This window comes from Fusarium oxysporum, chromosome IX, assembly GCF_013085055.1.
Source record: "Fusarium oxysporum Fo47 chromosome IX, complete sequence".
Lineage (NCBI taxonomy): Eukaryota > Fungi > Ascomycota > Sordariomycetes > Hypocreales > Nectriaceae > Fusarium > Fusarium oxysporum.
The window spans coordinates 3,192,098-3,212,804 of record NC_072848.1 but is presented as its reverse complement, the minus strand read 5'-3'; the positions used below and the strand labels follow the sequence as shown (position 1 = coordinate 3,212,804).

The window sequence follows — 20,707 nt, the reverse complement described above, 5'->3', positions numbered from 1 at the left end:
TCGTGCTTTTTGTTCTATCGCATAAAGTTATCGCATGGTCAATCAATCTCTTGCACTGCTCAATTATCCTTCTTCTCTTAGACCTGGACTTTATACACAATGGCCGCTCTCAAAATTGATTTGCAGGCTCCCAACGGAGTCAAGTATACTCAACCTACCGGCCTTTTCATCAACAACGAGTTCGTACCCTCTTCGGGTGGAAAGAAACTTACAAGTATCGATCCTGCGTCAGTGCACCTGAGAACATTTTCCGGTATAGAACTTAATGGTTAACTCCCAGCTTGTAGTACCGAGAACGAAATTGCCACAGTCGAAGCGGCTGACGAGAAAGACGTGGATACGGCTGTCAAAGCTGCGAAGACTGCTTTCAAAGACTGGAGGAAGGTTGAGTGTTCGGAGCGTGGGCGCCTTATGGCCAAGCTCGCCGACCTGATTGAGGCCAAGAGAGAGGTGTTTGCTACAATCGACGCTTGGGACAATGGTAGGCTTGAATTGTGATGCTTTGGGTCAATGGTTTTCGTTTTAACACATTCTTAGGACAAACCTACGCTGAGGCGATTGATGGTGACCTCGTTGAAGCTGTCGGCGTGATTCGCTATTTCGCCGGTTGGGCAGATAAGATTTTTGGTCAGACTATTAGCACGACTAGCCAGAAGTTTGCTTATACACTCCGACAACCTATTGGAGTCGTTGCACAGGTTATCCCTTGGAACTACCCTCTGTGTATGGCTACAGTAAGTGTACCCCACTGCTTCTTGGCTCACAACTTGGCTAATGATCCACTAGTGGAAGCTTGGTCCCGCTCTAGCCTGTGGTAACACAGTCGTTATCAAGGCAGCTGAACAAACACCGCTTAGCATCCTTCTTCTAGGCCAACTTATCAAGGAGGCTGGGTTCCCTGCTGGCGTCGTCAATATTCTCAACGGCCCTGGTGGCGAAACTGGTTCATCCCTAGTATCCCATCCTTTAGTGGACAAGGTTGCTTTCACTGGCTCAACTGCTACTGGCGCAAAGATCATGCGTACTGCCTCGGAAATGCTAAAGAACGTCACACTTGAGACTGGAGGAAAGTCCCCGTTATTGGTTTTCGATGATGCAGACATGGAGCAAGCCGTGAACTGGTCTCATTTCGGGATTATGTCTAATCAGGGCCAAATTTGCACTGCGACGTCACGACTTCTGGTACAAGAGAGCATCTATGACGACTTTGTCCAGAGGTTCGTTCAAAGAGTCAAAACTACTAGCGTTGTCGGTAATCAGTGGGACAAGGGTGTATACCAAGGTCCCCAGGTCTCGAAAGCCCAGTATGACCGGGTCCTTGACTATATTGATATCGGGGTCACTGAGGGAGCGAACCTCGCATTAGGGGGCGAGCCATCAAAGGCTGGTAAGGGCAAGGGCTTCTTCATTGAACCAACAGTCTTCACAGATGTGAAGCCCTCGGCTCGGATTTACCGTGAGGAAATTTTCGGACCTGTGGTAGTTATTACTAAGTTCAAAACTGAAGAGGAGGCAGTCGACTTAGCTAATGACACTACTTATGGTCTTGGATCAGCTGTCTTTACAACTGACCTAGAGAGAGCACACCGAGTGTCAGGTAATATTGAGGCTGGCATGGTATGGGTAAATAGTAGCCAGGATTGCGATCCTAGGGTGCCTTTTGGTGGCGTCAAACAAAGCGGCATTGGTAGGGAGCTGGGCGAAGCTGGACTCGAGGCATATTCCCAGATTAAAGCTGTCCACATCAATATGGGTAACAGGATGTAAGCGCAGGGTTAGGGAGGAATTGAAGTGAGTGATAAATTGAATTGAGATTTCCCTTTTCTATGACTGATTGTTTATTATAATACTCATTTGCACCATTTCTCATAAATCTCGCTTCACCATAAGCTTCTGCTAAAGTAGGCTCTTTCCAATTATTTACCTACCCTTACGTACTCTTATGCAGCTTCAGTTCGGAATGATAGTCACTGTCGTACCTGCAACCGCGGCAGTTGATAGGATAGCATCGAATACTGGGGCAAAAAAAGGGACCATCTGAGTTATGCCGATAGGCCTCCCATTTTCATGAATAGTAAGGATATTTCACTATCCTTACTAAATATACAATCAGCCGTTAAGACAGCAATATATACAAATTTTGCTCCTCCGAGATATGCATCCACGTCCAGTATCGTTGCATCAGTTCATTGTCGCTTACTCGAAAGCGATCTAGCATTTCCCATACTTCTTGTATGCACTTCTTCGCTGTAAGAACTCTTGTGAACCCTGTACGAGCGAAAGCTCGGTCGAACCAATTCTCGAAGTAAGCTCGGTGTTTCTTCGTCATTGTTTCACAACCAGCCATAAAAGCTGGCCATGGAGATCCTGGCCCGCCTTGCCCTTCTTTCTCACAACATAACTCAAACTCCTAGAGAGCTCGTAAAACGACATTAACATATTGCTGAAGAATATGCGGATGGACGTTGTAGATACGACGGTAGAAGAAAATGATAAGAGCGAAATTCAGCGCTCGAACCAGGTGGGATCGCGTGGTAGTGTTGACCCTCTTGCGAATAAACGTCAGCAAGATAGTTAGAGTCGATAGAAGTACTGGTAGTAGCTCCTGTCATAGCAAAAGAGCAGATCCTATGTTCTAGTAACCCTTTACGCCTCTCAATATGTTCATGCAACCAGGGCTTATCCTCTTTGCTGCCATGTTTCGCCACTTGCATCAGGTTAGCAAGTCGAGTAGTCTGAGACACGAGGCTCAACCAGGTTTCAGACACTCCATATAACATCATAAATGTCGAGTCGGATATACCTTGGTCCTGTTTGAGATGAATGTCATGGAGAATTTCTCTCCCAGTTTCTCTCGAAGAGCTGTCAGTCTCCTGCTGATGGGGCTCAAAGTGGAGGAAGTCATCCAAGTTGACATTTGGTATCATTAGGCGACCTGTCATATGACTTCCATAACCTCTCTCGAAAGAAGGTTCTTTATCTGACCCTGCGGATAGATGGGCAGCTATAGGTACATTGGCGCTATCAGAGTTCCTCAACACGTAGGTACTCTCGCTGATGATCCTGTTCCAAATGTATGTATGATGTAGAAGCTTGATCTTGCCTGAGATGCATAACTTGCATAGACCTTGCTCTAACAAAAGTCTTTCAGCATCAACAAGGTACTTTCTAACATCACACTGTCTGTCATAAAGTATCTATGGAATTGTGTCAGTAATTATTCCAAATGAGCGCAGGGCCTACAGTTCGCACCGAGAACGATATCATATTTGACATTGCCATAACAATATCCTTATACTTTGCCTTTTTTGGAGAGACTTCGGTGTTTAATAAATAAAAAAAGATGGTGCTTTGCTTTTCCCCAAGTGCGCTCAGCATATTGGTTCCAATCGTTGCTCTTCTCTGGCTCTTCCTTACGTAGCTGTATTGCCAAATGTTTTGCGGATATTGCAAGAAGAGCAAGCAAATTTGTAAACGAAGGATGTGATATTTGATGAGGGGCGAGGTATATCATGTTTGCGAATGTCAAAACGGCTGCGGTGAGATGAGTTTCCAGCGGCGACTTTCTCCCGATGGACGAAGACCACAATTGAGGAAAGCAGTGATCTTTGATATCCTTGAAAAGCATATGGGTATCATTTTAATCTAACTCCAAGGTCATAGCCTTCTAGGATTCGAAGAAGGTGAGACCCTTGCTTAAGACATCTTGTTCAAGCCTATCCTGAATCAGGTGAAGAGGTCTCGCATGATCTGAATTTTGCGCTTTTGAAGGCAAAATAATTGGCGAACTTGTATTCTGGGTTTCTAGAATATCACTGTACCCGTTGTCAAAACCTGCAGAAAGACAATCCGAGAAAAGAGAATCCACGCTGAATAAACCTGGCCAATCCAACAGATTTTCTGAATTCCCAAGGAAGTCATAAGCATTTTCAGAGCATTTGTGTATCGGAATAAGAACCTGCTCGTTGGCATGAATATCCGAGTCTACTATCTGATTGTTAGAGACATTAGTTGGACTCGTGGTGATAACATGATTGAGAGACACTTTGGTGTGAACAGGTTGACCATTAAAATTAGAAATGGTATCCTCGACATTTGGTCTTACGATGTCGGGTAGAGCAATGCGTGTAGAGGTGCTTTCTTAATCTGAAGACGGCTTTAGTAATTTCTCGTCATTTGTGAGCAGGACAACCAGTTACCACTACTTTGACGATTTTCGGGACGCTTAAGGGCTGGTTTACGGCCATCGCGTAACAGCCTTTGCGTAGTTGTCACCCAGCTAAGTTCACTTTTAAAACCACTGCACTCTAAGCCTGCCGCCTCGCACCGAAGACATTTCGGGCTGGTCTTGTCGCATTTCCGGTGTTTTCGGCGACAGTTTTTGCAACCGCCGATTGAATATTTACCTCGGGTCTTCTTTTTATTCATGACGCAGGTCTGTAGCAGGCGAGTAAGCACAGTGAGTTCACTTGTAGTTCTTTGAGGCGGTTTGTTCTAGGGTGGGGTTAGGCAGAGAGAGCCATGACGATGTAACTTTTAGTCGAAGTGGGACTTGACAAAACAGGAAGGCTATGCCGATGAAACAGATTAGGAGGATACTTTAGTAGTATAGATAACTCTTGTATGATCTTTTGTCTGTAGGAGTTAGTGGCGCTGGCCAGCTGAGTAAAATAAATAAAGAATATAGATTTTCTCTATAATATAAGCCTTAATTCAAGGGCTTTTATAATAACTAATGAGACCTCAATAAGGCTTATCTATAAGATAAGTCTGGCGTGAAGAGATAAGTACCCTACCTTATCCGTCTCGTAGAAAATCCACAACCAGTATCTTCTGCCAATCTATTATCTTTTTACAAGCTAGCCGCATATCAGCGAGAGAGATGCTACTGATTGGAAAGCCTAAACCCTGTTAGGAAAGGATCAGTAGGGTCCAGCATCACCTGTTATAGGCCGGTGATCTAAGCGCTGCCTTTCATAGTTGGCAGTATAGCAGAATAATTGCTAACTTTAGCGATGCCTTGGATTTAATACTGAAATTCGCTTTTAGTTATACTTGCGTAGATGAAATCTTCCCCTTCTGCCAGTTGTCTACGGGTATGAAGAACTGCTATATATGTACTGGTTCCTGTTCTATAAGGAGTCTAATCTACCTGCCCTAGGGAGATAATAACTATATTTACTACCTGCTTCTAGCTAGTATTTGTAGTTAAAGGATTAGTAAACTTGAGATTTGTAATCTTATAGATCCTAGGATTTTTAAGATAGATTAGCTTATAGGTAGCCTATATAGCTATCTTGATTTTCTTATTAATCTCTACTAGCTCCTGTGTATTATTAGGATAAATAACTAACTTTGTTTGGTTGATATCTATAAGTATATATTATATTTTGCCCTAGGTAATATTATACTTGAAGATGCCTAGGCCTGGAATATTAACTTTAAGGTCGAGGCCTAAATAGAAGGAAGGTATATTATCGAAGGCTATAGCTATATACTTATTGTCTTTTTAGTTAGCTATGGCTGTAATAAGCCCAGCTGCTGTATCAAGAGTGATAGTACTCTGCGGCTTTATTATTGAGATTATTCTGGTCTCTAGGTGAGCTGTGATAGTATAAATAGTGTTTAAGCCGGATATATGAGCATATTCTATGCTCTCTATTATCAGGAGGCTAATATCAGCTCGGGGATTATAAGCTGGCAGAAGAAGATTGACATTCCTCTGAGGCCTACCCTGAGGTTCGTTTAACAGAAACTGTCTGAGGTCATCGCTTTTGGTGCGGAAATGTACCAGCTTGTTATATATGGTTTTTCCAGGGACATCAAAGATGCCACCAACTATGACGTCTCCTATCTCACCACCGCAGTAGGCCCCGACGAGACTGATCAAGCGATTATATCTCATGGTGGAAAAAGCGTGGTGGAACACGTAATAGAGACTTGGCTGGATTGGTAATGGAAAAGAAATGTACTGAATAAAGATGTGGTTATATGGCCTGCTCTTGATGATACTTTGTGATTCTTATATGCAATCCAAGTCGTCTAAAGTTCTTTTCCGCAAATACACTGAATCGGGATGCAATTCCACTTCTGCGAGTGGAAATATGTTCCTTTTTGGGACAAGTTTCCGCATTACAAGACGTATTGGGGTAGATACATGTTGCCTCATGAAGCCGGTTGAACTTCAGCCCGAGAATTGAACCTTTCACACGGCACGGATCCCTTCATCTCGAAACGTTTACAGCTAGGAAGTACTTGCCGGCTCCGCCGGTGTATCTCGTGTGCAGCCTAGAACATTTAAATGTCTCATAAGCCTGTTATTGCCTTCAGCCAACACCGTGGGCACGATAGAGCCGATGATTGTGCGCTTGCATTCCCAGCAAATCATAAGCACGTGCACCTACATTCCCGATGAACGCCACTGGCAAATTTTGCACGAGTCGAGAAAGGGACACTCCACCCTATCTGTTCTCAATCAATGTTCACTGCTTGACCCAAAACTGGACACTAACGACTTGGCCGTTGCTGTTTGCTCTGCTCGTTAAAGGATGCTGGCTTTCATCCTAGCGACGCAATACTAACACCTCTCCCAGCAATCCTCCTGCTAGCTTTTGTTTTATGGAGTAGATTAACCTTCCTGCGCTGCTTCGAGTGCTCGGCTCAGTGACCTGAGAACTCCACGCCTTTGGTTAACCATGTCTTCTTCTATTGAACTACTGAATTCAAGCGCTATCGCTCAGCCCGGAAATCGACTACGCCTCCTCGTCTACTAGCTTTCTTCAATTTTACCATGGAATCATAAAGGCAGTGTCGCTTAACCTAGCTTGTTATTCACTATGACTTGAATCACAACGTTTACGACATTGAAACTTTGCGTGTTAGGTGGGAGATATTGCTGTGTAGACTAGATGGCTGGTCCGCTATTCACGGTGTTTATCATCTTCATGGTTGAAGTAGGCAAGCAGGACGAGGGCACAGTTTCAAGGCTACGAGTTTCAAGGTTACAGTATTCAGTGGTCTGAGAGCAGTGAAATTTGAATTCCATGCTGTTCTTATCTTTTTTAGGACGAAACTCGTTTCTTGCTATTATTCTCTCTTTTCCCTCACCCCATCAAATCTCTCATGACTGGATCAATCGGAAAAAACGTGTTGTCAAGGTCGAGGTCTTTGTAGACTCGATCCCAAAGTTGCTGGAGAGGCCCAGGTGTCTCCCAAGCTAGCTCTGGATCACGAAGCCAAAGTCGCACTAGATGACGTCTGCTTCAAGTCAGTAGTCTGATTGGCTATCGAGATTGTCCAGATGGTGCGCTTACTGTTTCTCTTTTGAGTCTCTGAAACCCGCCCGAGCATGGAAGAGGCTCAGATTATTGGCGAACTGGATGTCGCCTTTGTGGAAGTCGAGGGTGACTGCATGTTTCTCAGCTAGGAAATGAAGAGCATCCAGTGCCTCCGCCTGGGCTTCGGTAATAGGGCCGATGTCGCTGGAACGAGGAAGACCCGAATGTCCAGTGAAGTACCGACGTCCATACTGAATTATCATCCGTTCTGGATGCTTGTCGGTTGCTGCCTGGTGATATAGTAAAGGCCGGAAAGTAGACTTTTGACCACTCTTTCCAAAGCTACTATTGTCAATGGAGATAGAGAAGACAGGAAGGGATTTGACGTACCCATCAACCTCCCACGGCTCTGCCGATGTTCGGATGAGGTCAGGCCGCTTGGCGGCGAGTTCGTTATAAACAAACCAACTATTAGCGATGTGGCTTTGGCCTCCTTCCTCTGCTTCTCCGAGGCAGAATAGGGTAATCACATCACCACTATCAGTATGGAAGACTTGCTTCTCGGTTGTATAGGCAGGAGATCCAACATTATCAAGACCGAAATTCCTAGAAATGTCTATGATGTGGGCCAAAGCAACATCCACATTCTTTCCGTCCCAGGTGCTGTCTTGACGGCCCCTGATAGGGGCGACATGAGAAGATAGTCCTGAATAAATAATGATTTGGTCTTCCTTGGTATAATTATCGACCGGTACGCCCTGTACGACTTTGAAGCCGTGGCCTGAGTGGAGTTCACGTGAGATGTCTCTTAGTGTGTTGTGTAGCGATGGCAAGGGAAACGTATCAGGATTCAAATAGCTCAAAGGGCGATCGAGACCTAGGTATTATGAGCAGTGGACATTGCGCTAGGGCAGATACTCAAAAGTACTTTTGAAGTGCTCGACAGCAGCATCGATCTCCTTCAGATCCTGATCAGTCAGACGATACGTCCAATCAAAATTGTTGGCAAGTTCTTGGCCATCCCAAACGAGGTCAGACTCCAGTCTCTGAGGAAAGCCGGTGGGAAGGCTTGTGATCAGTTTACCGGACTCTTGGCGTCGTTTCGACCGAGCAATGTATTTTTCATAACAAGGAGTGTAAGCTATATCGGGCTGAGAAGCTGGGCTCAAAAGTTATACGATTTCGCACGAACAAACTATCATAGGCAACGAGATGAGGAATAAAGTTAATAAATGTCACAAAACAAACGCAGGCATTTAATTGATGCTTTCGGAGTACACAGTCCAAACGCTCGGTCGCTCTCATCATCAATATTCATAGAATGTGACATGATATGCGCTCTGGGAAGCCATCCACGAGATTCGGAGCTTGATTCCTCCACAAATTACAAGATATAGCGGACAAAGGACGGAAGGATAACCAATTGTACACAAGCTCGTAAGGCTTTTATGTTGAGGTAGTAATTGCATCAGTCAACACTTGTGTATGAAGACATATCTAGTTGAACCAAATGAAGCTTTTCCGTTGTAAGACAGAAAAGCAAGCCCTGAATGAGACACGGCAGAGATTTCTATACGAAACGATGAACCAAATATCATAGATATAACTGCTTGTGTACTTTCAGCCACAAATTCCGAGGTCATCAATTTAAATAAATTCGAATCCGCTTTCAGTTATCGCTATTCGGTGCACGATCTGCGACCTGAAGCAAAAGGCCAGCATCAACAATTAAAATTACACTAAACGTATGTGTTTATATTTATCACAATGATTTGAATTGAATTATAATTCCTCAATTCACAAAGCCAATTACATCTCCAGTTTCAATTTCAAGCTGCTCTCATCACCTGAATATCCACCAACCTCAATTTCAACTAGCCTACTAGCTAGGGCCCATGAACCACTTTTCCAACGCTGCAAGGGCCTGGTTGAGACCATGAATTCTATATCCTTCTCCTCTTCACTGGCGAGGTCCACCAGTCCATAACCGAGCAAGCTCCTTTTTGGCCACTCTGGTACCTCTACCACACCATATACTTGTGCGACATATCGGCCCTCTTTAGCGCCTGTGTTTGATACTCGAAGACGCACGATCAGCTGTTCTTGATCTAGCCCAGTCTTGTCTACTCTCAGATCGGCGAATGAAAAGGTCGTGTAACTCAAGCCGAAGCCTAGGGGAAATGAAGCTGGAACTTGAAGCCGATCGAGCAGTGGCCATACCATCGGTCGTACTTGATCGCCTCGGCATCATTGTCAGCTTTAGGCAGATGTTCCTCGCATGTAGGTATACAAAAGGGGATTCTGCCACTAAAGTTTACCTTGCCCAGCAAAAGATCCGCCAGTGCACAGCCGCCTTCGCATCCGGAATACCACCCGAAGATGATGGCAGAAGGCAAATCTTTCCATTCTTCGACAATAACTGTCCCACCAGTGCCGAATCCGTAGTTGTCCTTTCCACGCTCCCCCTTCTTGGGGGCTGGGTTCATCAACCGTTCTATCACAGATCTGGCTTCCTTTGAGTCGTCGTCTGGGGGGATGACATGTCTGAGAGCTGGTGTGGCATTGAAGGCCGGCGCTGTATATTCTCCTTCGTCGTGGAAATCGTATCCCACAACCATGACGACAGCATCGGCCGAAGCTGCGGCACGTTTGACCTTCGAAATATCATTCGAGCTCTCAACTACAACCTCGGCGTGGGGCAACGCCTCCTTGATCCCTTGAAAGGGTGAGATGACCTCTGGACAACGGACGTGGGACGATCCTTTGCCTCCAGTGTTCTTGGAGTCTGCTTGCCACCCTACTACAGCCACCCTGGAGAGATCGGATCCGAGTGGCAACAGAGGCCTACCATTAACGGCATCATTTTTCAACAGTACCATTGACCTGGTTGCCGACTCTCGAGCCAAGCTACGATGCTCGCCATAGAAGATAATATCCTTGGTAGGCTTAGAGTCTCCGCGCAAGACTTCATTCTCGATAAGGCTTCTTAGGATGGCGCGGCCAGCACGATCCACATCGCTTTGAGATACATCGCCGTTGATGAGTGCAGCCTCAAGATGTTGTGCCCGTTGCTGACGGAAAGGTGCTTCGAGATCCAGCCCGTTTTTTAGTGAAAGGGCTACATCCCGAAAACCGAATAGAAAGTCCTCAACCACAAAACCCTTAAAGCCCCATCTATCACGGAGGATATCCATAAGAAGCTCTCTGCTTTGCCCGGCAAACTGTCCCCGAACCGAATTGTAAGCAGACATGACTGACGCAATCCCCTGTTCCACAACGTGGCGGAAGTGCGGAAGATAGACTTCATGAAGGACATCATCGTCGACCTGGACATCCACCTTGAAGCGTGCGTTTTCCATTGAGTTGAGAGCTAGGTGCTTCAGGCAGCCCATAACGTTTTCTTGCACGCCTTTTGTGACTGCAGTCGCCATTTTTCCAAGGATTATTGGGTCTTCGCCATACGTCTCCTGGATGCGGCCCCAGCTTGGGTGTCTTGGAAGGTTAATGCAGATGCCACCGAACTGGTTCGCCCCGAGAGCCTTGCATTCACGTCCGATGGCTCGGCCGACGCGTTCTTCAAGGGCCTCATCTTAGGTGGCAGCACGAGCCATAGCAACTGGGAAAGCCGTGGAGTTTCCCATCACACATCCCCGAGGACCATCGGAAAGCCGTACACCGGGAATTTTAAGGCGTGGCACCTCTCCCATGGTATAGAATGTGTGACAGAAACCCTCAGTGGTAAGTGCATGGAGGCCGGGCCAAAATTCTTGGTCACCATCCAGGATCCATAGGCGCTCCTTGAATGTGAGTATTGACAACAGAGCATCGGCTGCAGTGTCGTAGTTCGCCTGGTTTCTCTTCAGCGCCAATGGCATCGTCGAAATCTGAAATGTCAAGCGTTGTAGTCATTGTGTCAGAGGGATTGCACGCTGCTGATAGAACGTGCAAGAAAACCAGTGTCAAATAGATTGGTCTATGCTGACAGGGGACGATCCCGCTGTAATGGTCGAATGGTATCAGATAGCAAAGATGTGAGTGAGTACAAAGCGTCGTGCTGAGCCATAGAATGTTACGTTTATAAGCTAAGTGTGGTCAGGTTCTGGGAAGGGATAAAGGTACTCGGTAGATATTGATTCGAGGGCCTCGCGGCCGTGCTTGATGTCATGGTTAAATCCGCTTTGGGAAATGTGTATTACCGAGGGTGCCGGGATCGGGACCGGTAGAATGTGCATGCGTCGGGAAATAATATCTTAGCTAGGCCCGGTAGAACCTTCAATTTTGACCTCGGGAACAGCAAAGCCTTGAGTAATGATCGTCACCAGTAGACGTCAAGAGGAAAAGGGGGTGAGACAGGTGGAGCAGTAGTCTGATTCATAGCACCACTCCCGTCAGAGGCTAACGTAACTCTTGAATAATGGCGCTTATCATAAGCTGATGACGGTATCTTAATCACCTCAAAAGCTTTAGTCGATTCAATGCACAAAAGCTTGCAAACGGTTATAGTCTTCAAGGCATTTATCACAGGCTTTGTTTCCGGTGTAAAGCCTGCCAGTCATAGCGGGAGTAGATTGACTTTCTCTGCCGTAGGAGGAACAAACGTCAATGATACATTGAATAGACTAGCCCACAGGACACTGAGAAGATCACAATCCTGCGTTATCGAAAAAATAACCTGTTGCCAGCACCCAATTTGCCGAGCTCTGCGACACTGTAACGACTGAAGCATATACTCCCCCTTTATTCCTTTCTCTCCACCTCAACTGCGTGCCCTTCTGCCTCTTTCCTAGCAACACGTTCTTCCATGTCCCTAGACACTTGTCCATCACCAAAGACGTCACGAATCTCCTCAAGGGTATGACCCTTGGTTTCCGGGAAGAGAAACCAGATGGTGACGAGCAACAAGAGAATGATGCAGCAGAACAGAATGTAATACTTACATCCAATGCTGTGCATAGCGATCGGGTTGACTTGGTTAGCAAGTACTAAAGCGCTAAAGCTAGACATGTACAAGAACGAGATACCGCGGCTTCGAGGCGTATAGGGATAAATCTCGACTGTGTAAGCCTGCAACAGTGGTGACCAGGCAATGGCATAAAATAGATTTGTAATAAAGACAAATGCAATGACAGCTTTTCCAATTGTTGCGTTATTGGTGGCGATAAAACTACCGGTCAAAGATGTCCAAATGATATACGAGATAAACATCCCACCAGTTGATATCAGGTACAGGGTGCGGCGTCCCAGTCGATCTACCATGAGCGCTCCGACAAAAACAGCGGCCAGCCAGTTTGAGACGTTCAAGAGTGCATTGATCAATGTCTGCTCTTTGACTGACATGATGCCGACAGTGTTGAGGATCAGGGCGAGATAGTAGGAAACGAGGTTGATGCCATTCCATTGTGTAAACCAGCCGACGATGAACGCAATAAGGGATCGCTTACGATTCGCTGGCGTACGGAATAGATCCAGCCACGAGTTTTGCGATAACGTGTCGGCCTCAAATGTAAGAGCTGTTTCAATTTCGGCCGTCTCAAAGTCAACCAAAGCCGAGAACTCGTCTCCTCCAGCGTGATGTTTGACCAAGATCTGACGGGCTTCTGTTTTGCGTCCTTGGGCAACAAGCCATCTTGGTGACTCGGGTACAGAGTAGATACCAAGGACTTGCAATGCAGGCATTAGACCTTGGATGAGAGATGGGATTCTCCAGATTCACGTCGACTCAAGCTTAAATGTACCGTACGTACACCATGCTGCAATAATACATCCAAGGTACTGATCCAGTAATTAGCATTCACCGCATCTCGGCTTGGCTGAAGGGAAATTGCCAACTCACAAACGAGGTGTTATATAAGGCCGTAAGCTTGCCTCTGTGCATAGGGTATGCAAGCTCGGCAATCAGAATTGGACTAGGCTGAGAGATGAAGCTAGTGAAGAAACCGAGAAGTGCTCGTGAGGCAATAAACATGGACGTATTCTTGGACATGCCCTGCATAAACGGTACTGCAACGCAAGCCAGAGCGCCGATAGAGATGGTTTTCTTTCGCCCGATGCGATCAGACAAGAAGGCGACCAAGAAAAGCGCAACGATCTTTCCAGCAGGATATACGGCGTTCATAGCTCCCAGTAGGGCTCCTGTGGGGTTTTCGAAATACTCCCGCCACTGGGGAAGTGTCTGTAGCCCATTCATCATGGAGCCTAGAGACATTAGCTGCAAAGTGACGCAGTGGTCAGATTTACATACCATCATAGTCGATGGAGGCCGAGGACATGAGGGGCACCAGTAAGAGAATGTTGAGCTTCACAAGATGAGGCACACGGTACCAAGGTCGCGTATCCTGGGGCACAACCTATACAGACCCGTCAGAAACTGCCTGTACAGAATAGATTAAGAGCAGTTGCACACGCACCGCGGCAAGACTGGTTCCAACGGAGGTCTCGGCGCCTTTCTTCTCGAGAAGCTTCATATTGAAGAAGGTAGTGTATGAGTAATATAAAGGATGAAAGAATGTGCTGTTAAAAGGAGAGTCGTCACATCAGGGCAAGGGGTGAGGCTTTATATGGAAAACCAGGACAGTCAGGTTGTAGTCCCTCTTAACACTGTCCAAGGCATTGTTGTTCTGGGGCTGGGTCGAGACCCGGGTTGTGTTACCCCGGTCCAACGAGTGCTCGAATGTACACTCCGCTTGTAACCAGGGTACCTGGTCCACCCCCTCATCCCAAGTTGACTCAGTTCCGGGGAAATATGGGGTGTACAAGGTTCTAAAGAGCATCATTAACCTTATTGAGCGCCCTGAGGTGTCTAGTCTCCTGAGAGGCGAGCCGCCGGATTCATGTGAGAGAAGCCAAAGGGAGGGGGTGGATGTAGCGGGGAAAGACAGTCACAATAGCGAAATGAAAACGTTAACTTGGGAACCCGTGCATGATGTATTGTAGTTTGGTACATAAACAAAGCCCTAGAACAAAGACTGCCTATTGGTGGTCTCTTTAGTGACCTGACTCAACAACTGAATTGACTGTTTCATTTTGACTTCAAACAGAAATATCATGTACCCACGCCTGACTGTCTACACGAAGAGACCACTGCGTGAAATGAACTAACAAAATGAGTACTAAACGAATGCATCGAAAGTAAGGGCCTATACAAGGCCATCTTCCCGACTGTTACCGAATGTGCATCTATTCCGAGCATGACCAACATGTCCGGCTATTCTAGTCAGTACACCCACCCTCAGAAGTGGGTTTCTTAGGATATGGGCAAAGAATTTGGGTATGGGTGCTGTTATCCGTGTTTTTAACTGTGACTGACGTGTGTTGGGCGTTGTGCCATTCTCTACCCATTGTCGTAGCTGGCTGAACAGCTCAAGTGGAGGGCTGCTTGCGCCTCCTGAGCAGTGTTGAAGGCCGGGAACGCGATAGTATTGATAGAAATTGGCAGTTGAGCCATTGGAAAAGTCAAGTACTTCCTTATAATAGTGCAGGGAGTTCCAAGAAGGAATGGACTGATCGATCTGCTCTGCATTAATAAACTACAACTACTAAGGACGACTATGAATGGACTTACTAGACCGTGGAACGTTATCAACTTCCCCCCCTTTCTTCTGAAATCACTCAAATCGACCTCTCCAGTCTCCAGCATTGTCCCGAAAGAAAACTTCAGAGACCGATAGAAAGTATCGAACCCACTGCGGGTGAGCGACGTGACATTAGACGTAGGATCTTTTTGAATAAAGTCCCGAACCCATGTTGCGATGGATTCTTGGCCCTTTGCAAAACAATGTCCGTCGGCTTCACAGGTGGTAGCACAATTGATGAAAGATCCGACCCGATGTCGAAGCCGTACCAGAGGAACCTCCCGTTAGCAAACGTTGGCCCATGCCATGTAGCCAGTGCAACATTCGCTGCTGCTTCGCTGATTTCCATTTTTGATTCAGTATCAGAACATTGGAACCATTCACCGACATGCTTTTTAGGATTGAACGTTATTAGACAGGCCTCAGGCTCAGTGATAACCCCGCCTTTGGCAAGATTTAACTCCTCGCAAGTGGACACCGCCAGAGCGGTTAATTGGTTAAGCTCGCGTCCGAGGGGTTACTGTCCCGTATTGTTCATATAGAAGGCTGGCCATATGGTGCTCATGACGAAGGGGGACCAGTTCATAGCTGGGGCGGCCGCCATGATGCCGTCGTAGGCGTCTGGACATTATTGTGCCAGCGCGTAGCCCTGTCGGCCGCCTTGGGAACACCCGTTGAAGTAGGAGTAGGCAGGCGGTTTGCCATAAAGTTGTTTGATCAGATCTTTGGCGATTACAGCCTACACCACTGTTAACCAAGGCCGGAATCGTCGTCACTATCTTAAAGCACTTAATGAAACAAACGCCAACGCACACCAAATCCGTCATCCAGGTAGCCTCTGTTAGGTTGAAGGGGCGAATGGTGGTTAAGAAGAAGAAATACTCAAGAAAGAGAAGACTTGCCTCATCATGGAGTGCGACATGCCCAAAATTCGACAAGGCAACTAGATTGAGGTTTCCTGGACTCTCGAGAGCCCAAGGATCTGGGTTTGCCAGATTTTGTTCCACCCCAGCGTCGGTAGTAACGGTGGCGTACCCATCACCTGCAACACTAGCCATCTTCCAGTAAGTTACAGGGTGTCGGCCACTAACCCAGCCACTACCACCGATAGCCTGCAGTCTGCCATTGTAGTTGTCCACCGGCAGCCAGGTCTCGACGGAGACGGCATCCTCGTAGCCTGGGTGCGTGTAGGTGACCGTCACGTTGCAAAAATTGGTGTTTTCCTCAGAATATGTCAGGTTCGGTTGCCCTGGACCTAGTGAAACATCGAGAGCGAAGTTGGTCACCAGTTTGGCTTGAAGCGAGGAGAATTTGGCTCCAAACAACGATGAATACCCGAACTGAGAGGGGTCACAAAGACTCGCGAAAGACGTGACAGAAGACATAGTGCTCAGGATGGGTGTGGTATTCACAATGTATGGCGTAATCGAAGGGCTGTAAACGACTGATTGCCAGTTTTCAGCTATCAGATAGTTGCAGAAAACACGTCATGTTTATAGCATGCAGGCAAATTACATATTCGACTTTGCGACGTCTGAGGCGTGCACCCCGCAATGCGTTTTGCCTCTCCGTCCTTCAGTAGATCATGCATGGTAAGATTTACGGCACCGGACATGGCATAGTCCTTATTGGGCAAGCGACGCCTCTGAGTCAGGGTGTCGAGTCAGTGTAGGGTCAATCTTGTTGTCTCACTAGACTCACTCTCTCATTGAGAGGCATTGGGTATTAAACTGTAGCAGCCATATAGTCAAAGGATTAATACAGGATATATGAGGCATTTAGTATAAAGAAGCTCTAAATTAGGAAAGTGTACTATTATATATTTAAATAAGTTTTAATTAAAAGTAGTTTAAATATTAACTTAAAAAGAAATCTAGAAGTATACTTAGTATAATTAATTTAATTAATTAAGTATAATAAGTAGTTATAAATACTTTAATTTAATAACTAAAAGTACTACTATTATATTTATATAAAGTAATCATAATTAATTATAAAGATATAAAATATATAGTAAAATGTCTAAAAATTCAAATATTAATACTTACTACACTTAATATTAGATTTCTATATAATTATAAAAAGTCCTAATTTTATTAAAGTAAGTTCTAATTTGAAAGTAAATATACTATACTTATTAAAATAAATAATTCTTTTCAGCACCTTATAACTAATATTTAATACTTAAAATCTTTTATTATTAAGTATTACTTTAATAATAGTATAAAAAATTATATTACTAGTTAATAGAGCTTGTTAAACCTGTAATAGCTAAATTAACGGTGTAAAACTCGATATAGCAGTGTGTTTCCACATATCAGGCTGTGAATCTAGGGAAGGCTAAGTTACCTAATTAATTATATCCTAAATAAGACTAGCGCAGTGTGTTTCCCAAATTGCCGCAAGGCCTAGCTAGACAGTCAATCAACAAGCACAGTTCTTCAGGGCATCTTCATACCATCTGCTACAGACTGATATCCTTGCGCGTCATAGGCTGGGACCGTGCGGACTTTGACCTCTTTGTCCTGCTGAACGAGAGCGCAACAGAGACACCAAAAAGAGGTGCAATAGTCACCCATTCCACTTCCTTCAATCCCATACTTTTCACGGATTTCTCGACGTTTCATCATATTATAACTTTTGGCCAATTTAACATATTAGCATGGACCTACATCTCGCTAATTCACCTATAAGCGATTAGGCAAGGGAGGAAAAAGTTCTTACATCCAACCACAACCAGTAAAGGATTGAATAGCGCAGAAGATCGCGCACTCGGAGTTCATGCTTTCAATCGACGCAGAAGGGTTATCCAAACGCTGGGAAGTACGGCCAAAGACTAAGTAGTGGTTCGTGTTAGCAACAATCAGTGAATAAGCTCTTGATAACTTACTAATGCATGGTAGACAGGTGCTAAGCAAGCAGGAGTCGAGAGGTGAGCAACAGCCACCAAGACCATTCTGCCAATCCCGAGATTGCGACATAGTCAATTTTGAAAAAGAAAAGGAGCGACAAAAAATAGTTTACAAAATGAAAGACTGAGAATAATAGATACAGTAGTTTTAGCTTCTGGTGTGTGTTTTTTCTGGTGGTAGAGCGACATTATGAGTATTAGTACTTGTTGTCTGTGTGGTCGATGTTTCAAAGGTTACAGTTCATGCTCTGTACTGACCATGAGTTGTATCCACTGACTTTCGTTAAGTGGATGAAACATACTACGTAGAAAAGATTGTGAAGACGATATTTCCAAGGCTCCTATTAGCCACCGCACGTAGGTGTCTGGTAGACCCCTTTGACTAAACCAATTCAAGAATAGTACTAATCTCTGTCTATTATGGTATTCGATACGGGTGGGGAATGAGGCGGGAAAGTGGATGCGGACGTAGGGACCAATTTAGCGCGCTTTTAAGATTACATTACAGTTATTATTAGCAAGGTAGATCCTGATTTCTAAGTGGGCTTGGAAATATTAATCCAAAGGTCAAGCTAAACCAGGAATTATACTTAGAAGAGCATTACTACTTCAACCAGTACCATATATAAGCGGTCCTGAGCAGGTAACTATGTAATTCAATATAATGATTATTATTTTTCTAAAGAAAAAATAAGGGAAAAACAGGGATACAGATCGAAGATTAAAATAAGAGTTTCACATATTAGATTCAATACTAGCTTCAGCTTATTGCAACAGGTAGTTGTTATTGAAATGACTAATAGTCTATTAGAATTATTCAATACATGTTGTAATGAATGAAAGTCAATGACACTCAGAATACCATGCAGTAAATTGAAAGCTTCAGGAATAAGAAACCTGTGCTGAGAAATGAACTTGTTGCCTGATCAGTGTAAATGAGAACACTCATTTAGTACAGGACCAGCATGTCGTAGAATTCTTGCTCTTACAAAGAGCGTCGAATTTTGCTTTCTGAGGATAGGGGCACAGAATTTGTTGTTGAGTCGTGTTGTCTGGTTTCGTTATAACCACAGGCGAGGACTCAGGTTCGGTACCGTTCTCAACCCAAGCTCGCAGTTGATCAAATAATGCTTCTGGCTGGCCACCATTACCACCCCAGCAGTGCCCAAGTGCAGGTACCCGATAATACTTGTAGAAAGAGGTAATGTTGCCGACAAAATCTGACACTTGATTGTAGTAATGGAGCGTACCTCCTGGGGAAATGCTTTGATCAGCCTAGCCACTGTTAGTCAAAGGTGCATTGAAGGGTAGGAAATGTATTGTTCTTACAAGCCCATGGTAAGTTATTATCTTGCCTCCAGCATCCCTAAAGTCGCGCAAATCGATCTCGTTGGTTTCAAGGTTGGAAGCAAAGATCTGCTTCACGTTGCGGAAGATCGTATCAAAGTCTCGGCTGGTCGCATTCTTCAGCTGGACTTTCATATCTTTCTTTACAAAAGCCCTGTAAGCATATTGAATAGTGCCTTGTCCTCCACTTGTACAGATAGTACTATTGCAAGTCGTTGGGGCAACTGTGGGTAAATCACTCCTAATCTCGTTACCATAGTACATGAATTTACCATTAGAGAACCGGGGCCCGCTCTATGAGGCATTGGCAACCGCTGCAGCGGCATGACTTATCTTTATTTCTGAGCCCATGGTCGAATAGTTGAAGATCTTCCCAACTTGCTTAAAGGGATCAAATTGTCGTCGGCAACCATCAACGTCGCTGATGATACCGTCCTTGATACTATCCAGCTTATCACAAGCTGAGACGGCAAGGGAGGTAATAGTATTCAGCTCATAGTCGTGGGGAAATTGCTGGGTAGACTCCATGTAGAAAGTGGGCCAGATTGAGTTGATGTAGAATTCGGCCCAGTTGATAGCTGGAGCGCCTGCAATAATCCCATCGTAGGCTGAAGTATACTGCTGAGCCAGCTTCATTCCTTGGCGGCCTCCCTGAGAGCAACTGTTCCAGTATGAATATGATGGAGGTTTGCCGTAGTAGCTTTTAATAAGCTGCTTTGCAATGCTAGCCTAGAACGAAGACGCGACTTAGCAACAAGTTTGGTTATTTCCTGCTAGTAGTATCTCACCTCGTCATTCAAAGAAACCTGGCCAAAATTCTGCAGCGCATTTGTGTCGATATTACCAGGACTAGTCAGCAGCCATTCGACAGGATTAGCGACTGCAGGTAATCCTGCATCGGTGGTGATTGAGGCAAACCCGTTTGCCACAGCATTGATCATTCCTGCATAGGTCAAGATGAAACGACCCGGTGTCTATCCGGAGCCCCCGAGAGATTGCAGTCTCCCGTTGTAGCTCTCCTGAGTAGGAAGCCAAGCTTCGGCGTGAATAGTATCATTCTGGCCCGGGTGTGTGTAGGTGACGGTGACGTTACAGAAAGTGACGTTTTTGACGTTCAAAGCTGGCTGTGAGTACGGCCAGCCATGCGGAACCTCAAAGCTATAGTTTGGCACGACAGTTGCTTCAATTGACAGAAATTCGGCGCCAAGAAGTGTCGGAGTCGCAAAAGTAGAGGCCACACAGCGGCTCGCGACGGCGGAAATGGAAGTCATCATGTATTGAGAACAGTCGACAATGATGGTTATAGCGCAACACAAAGTCTGGTTCCAATATCTCTACATAGGGAAAGCAGACATGAGTCTGCTGTCAAAATTTTGGATAACGACAAGAGAGTGCCCGGAATTTCTTAGGTAATTTAAAAAGGTACTCTCAATAGACGTAATTCGAGATTTGGTCTCCACTGTCTGTCGTATCAGCAACAGAATGGTGCGTGACATCCGTAATCAATAAGATAAATGGAGGACACTGCCGCATCAGGGTAGAAAGCATACACATTAAGCCGAGGCTAAGGAGTGTATCTGGAGGGCGCGGAGACCGAGTCA

The 20,707-nt window shown here is 45.4% G+C and overlaps 8 protein-coding genes across 8 annotated transcripts; 1 reads left to right on the top strand and 7 right to left on the bottom strand.

The window, feature by feature from the left end:
* Positions 1 to 99: 99 nt before the first annotated feature.
* FOBCDRAFT_143603 (aldehyde dehydrogenase domain-containing protein) lies at positions 100 to 1,767 on the top strand (the record flags this gene model as incomplete). Its single annotated transcript, XM_054707001.1, has 4 exons — positions 100 to 227; positions 288 to 481; positions 538 to 734; positions 787 to 1,767. 4 exons carry the CDS (start codon positions 100 to 102, stop codon positions 1,765 to 1,767), a joined length of 1,500 nt encoding a protein of 499 aa, XP_054562976.1.
* Positions 1,768 to 2,432: 665 nt separating this feature from the next.
* On the bottom strand, positions 2,433 to 3,282 carry FOBCDRAFT_206874 (uncharacterized protein; the record flags this gene model as incomplete). Its single annotated transcript, XM_059609184.1, has 3 exons — positions 2,433 to 2,707; positions 2,804 to 3,197; positions 3,244 to 3,282. The coding sequence occupies 3 exons, from the start codon at positions 3,280 to 3,282 to the stop codon at positions 2,433 to 2,435; spliced, it is 708 nt and encodes a 235-aa protein (XP_059467890.1).
* A 3,821-nt stretch (positions 3,283 to 7,103) lies between these two features.
* On the bottom strand, positions 7,104 to 8,607 carry FOBCDRAFT_243935 (uncharacterized protein; the record flags this gene model as incomplete). Its single annotated transcript, XM_059610568.1, has 5 exons — positions 7,104 to 7,257; positions 7,314 to 7,619; positions 7,668 to 8,154; positions 8,206 to 8,436; positions 8,526 to 8,607. 5 exons carry the CDS (start codon positions 8,605 to 8,607, stop codon positions 7,104 to 7,106), a joined length of 1,260 nt encoding a protein of 419 aa, XP_059465920.1.
* A 479-nt stretch (positions 8,608 to 9,086) lies between these two features.
* On the bottom strand, positions 9,087 to 11,152 carry FOBCDRAFT_243934 (glycoside hydrolase superfamily; the record flags this gene model as incomplete). Its single annotated transcript, XM_059610567.1, has 7 exons — positions 9,087 to 9,435; positions 9,498 to 10,121; positions 10,161 to 10,213; positions 10,244 to 10,769; positions 10,800 to 10,816; positions 10,847 to 10,851; positions 10,882 to 11,152. 7 exons carry the CDS (start codon positions 11,150 to 11,152, stop codon positions 9,087 to 9,089), a joined length of 1,845 nt encoding a protein of 614 aa, XP_059465919.1.
* An 862-nt stretch (positions 11,153 to 12,014) lies between these two features.
* On the bottom strand, positions 12,015 to 13,741 carry FOBCDRAFT_243933 (lactose permease; the record flags this gene model as incomplete). The annotated part of the gene is made up of 5 exons (XM_059610566.1): positions 12,015 to 12,958; positions 13,013 to 13,049; positions 13,111 to 13,472; positions 13,519 to 13,624; positions 13,685 to 13,741. 5 exons carry the CDS (start codon positions 13,739 to 13,741, stop codon positions 12,015 to 12,017), a joined length of 1,506 nt encoding a protein of 501 aa, XP_059465918.1.
* A 565-nt stretch (positions 13,742 to 14,306) lies between these two features.
* Positions 14,307 to 16,233, bottom strand: FOBCDRAFT_243932 (tannase and feruloyl esterase-domain-containing protein; the record flags this gene model as incomplete). Its single annotated transcript, XM_059610565.1, has 7 exons — positions 14,307 to 14,371; positions 14,584 to 14,740; positions 14,839 to 15,039; positions 15,081 to 15,350; positions 15,417 to 15,469; positions 15,518 to 15,587; positions 15,751 to 16,233. 7 exons carry the CDS (start codon positions 16,231 to 16,233, stop codon positions 14,307 to 14,309), a joined length of 1,299 nt encoding a protein of 432 aa, XP_059467889.1.
* A 1,056-nt stretch (positions 16,234 to 17,289) lies between these two features.
* Positions 17,290 to 17,829, bottom strand: FOBCDRAFT_145097 (PLAC8 family-domain-containing protein; the record flags this gene model as incomplete). The annotated part of the gene is made up of 3 exons (XM_059608207.1): positions 17,290 to 17,485; positions 17,573 to 17,684; positions 17,739 to 17,829. The coding sequence occupies 3 exons, from the start codon at positions 17,827 to 17,829 to the stop codon at positions 17,290 to 17,292; spliced, it is 399 nt and encodes a 132-aa protein (XP_059467888.1).
* An 875-nt stretch (positions 17,830 to 18,704) lies between these two features.
* FOBCDRAFT_243930 (tannase and feruloyl esterase-domain-containing protein) lies at positions 18,705 to 20,377 on the bottom strand (the record flags this gene model as incomplete). The annotated part of the gene is made up of 5 exons (XM_059610564.1): positions 18,705 to 19,034; positions 19,089 to 19,352; positions 19,419 to 19,835; positions 19,895 to 20,080; positions 20,189 to 20,377. 5 exons carry the CDS (start codon positions 20,375 to 20,377, stop codon positions 18,705 to 18,707), a joined length of 1,386 nt encoding a protein of 461 aa, XP_059467887.1.
* Between the last annotated feature and the right edge of the window lie 330 nt (positions 20,378 to 20,707).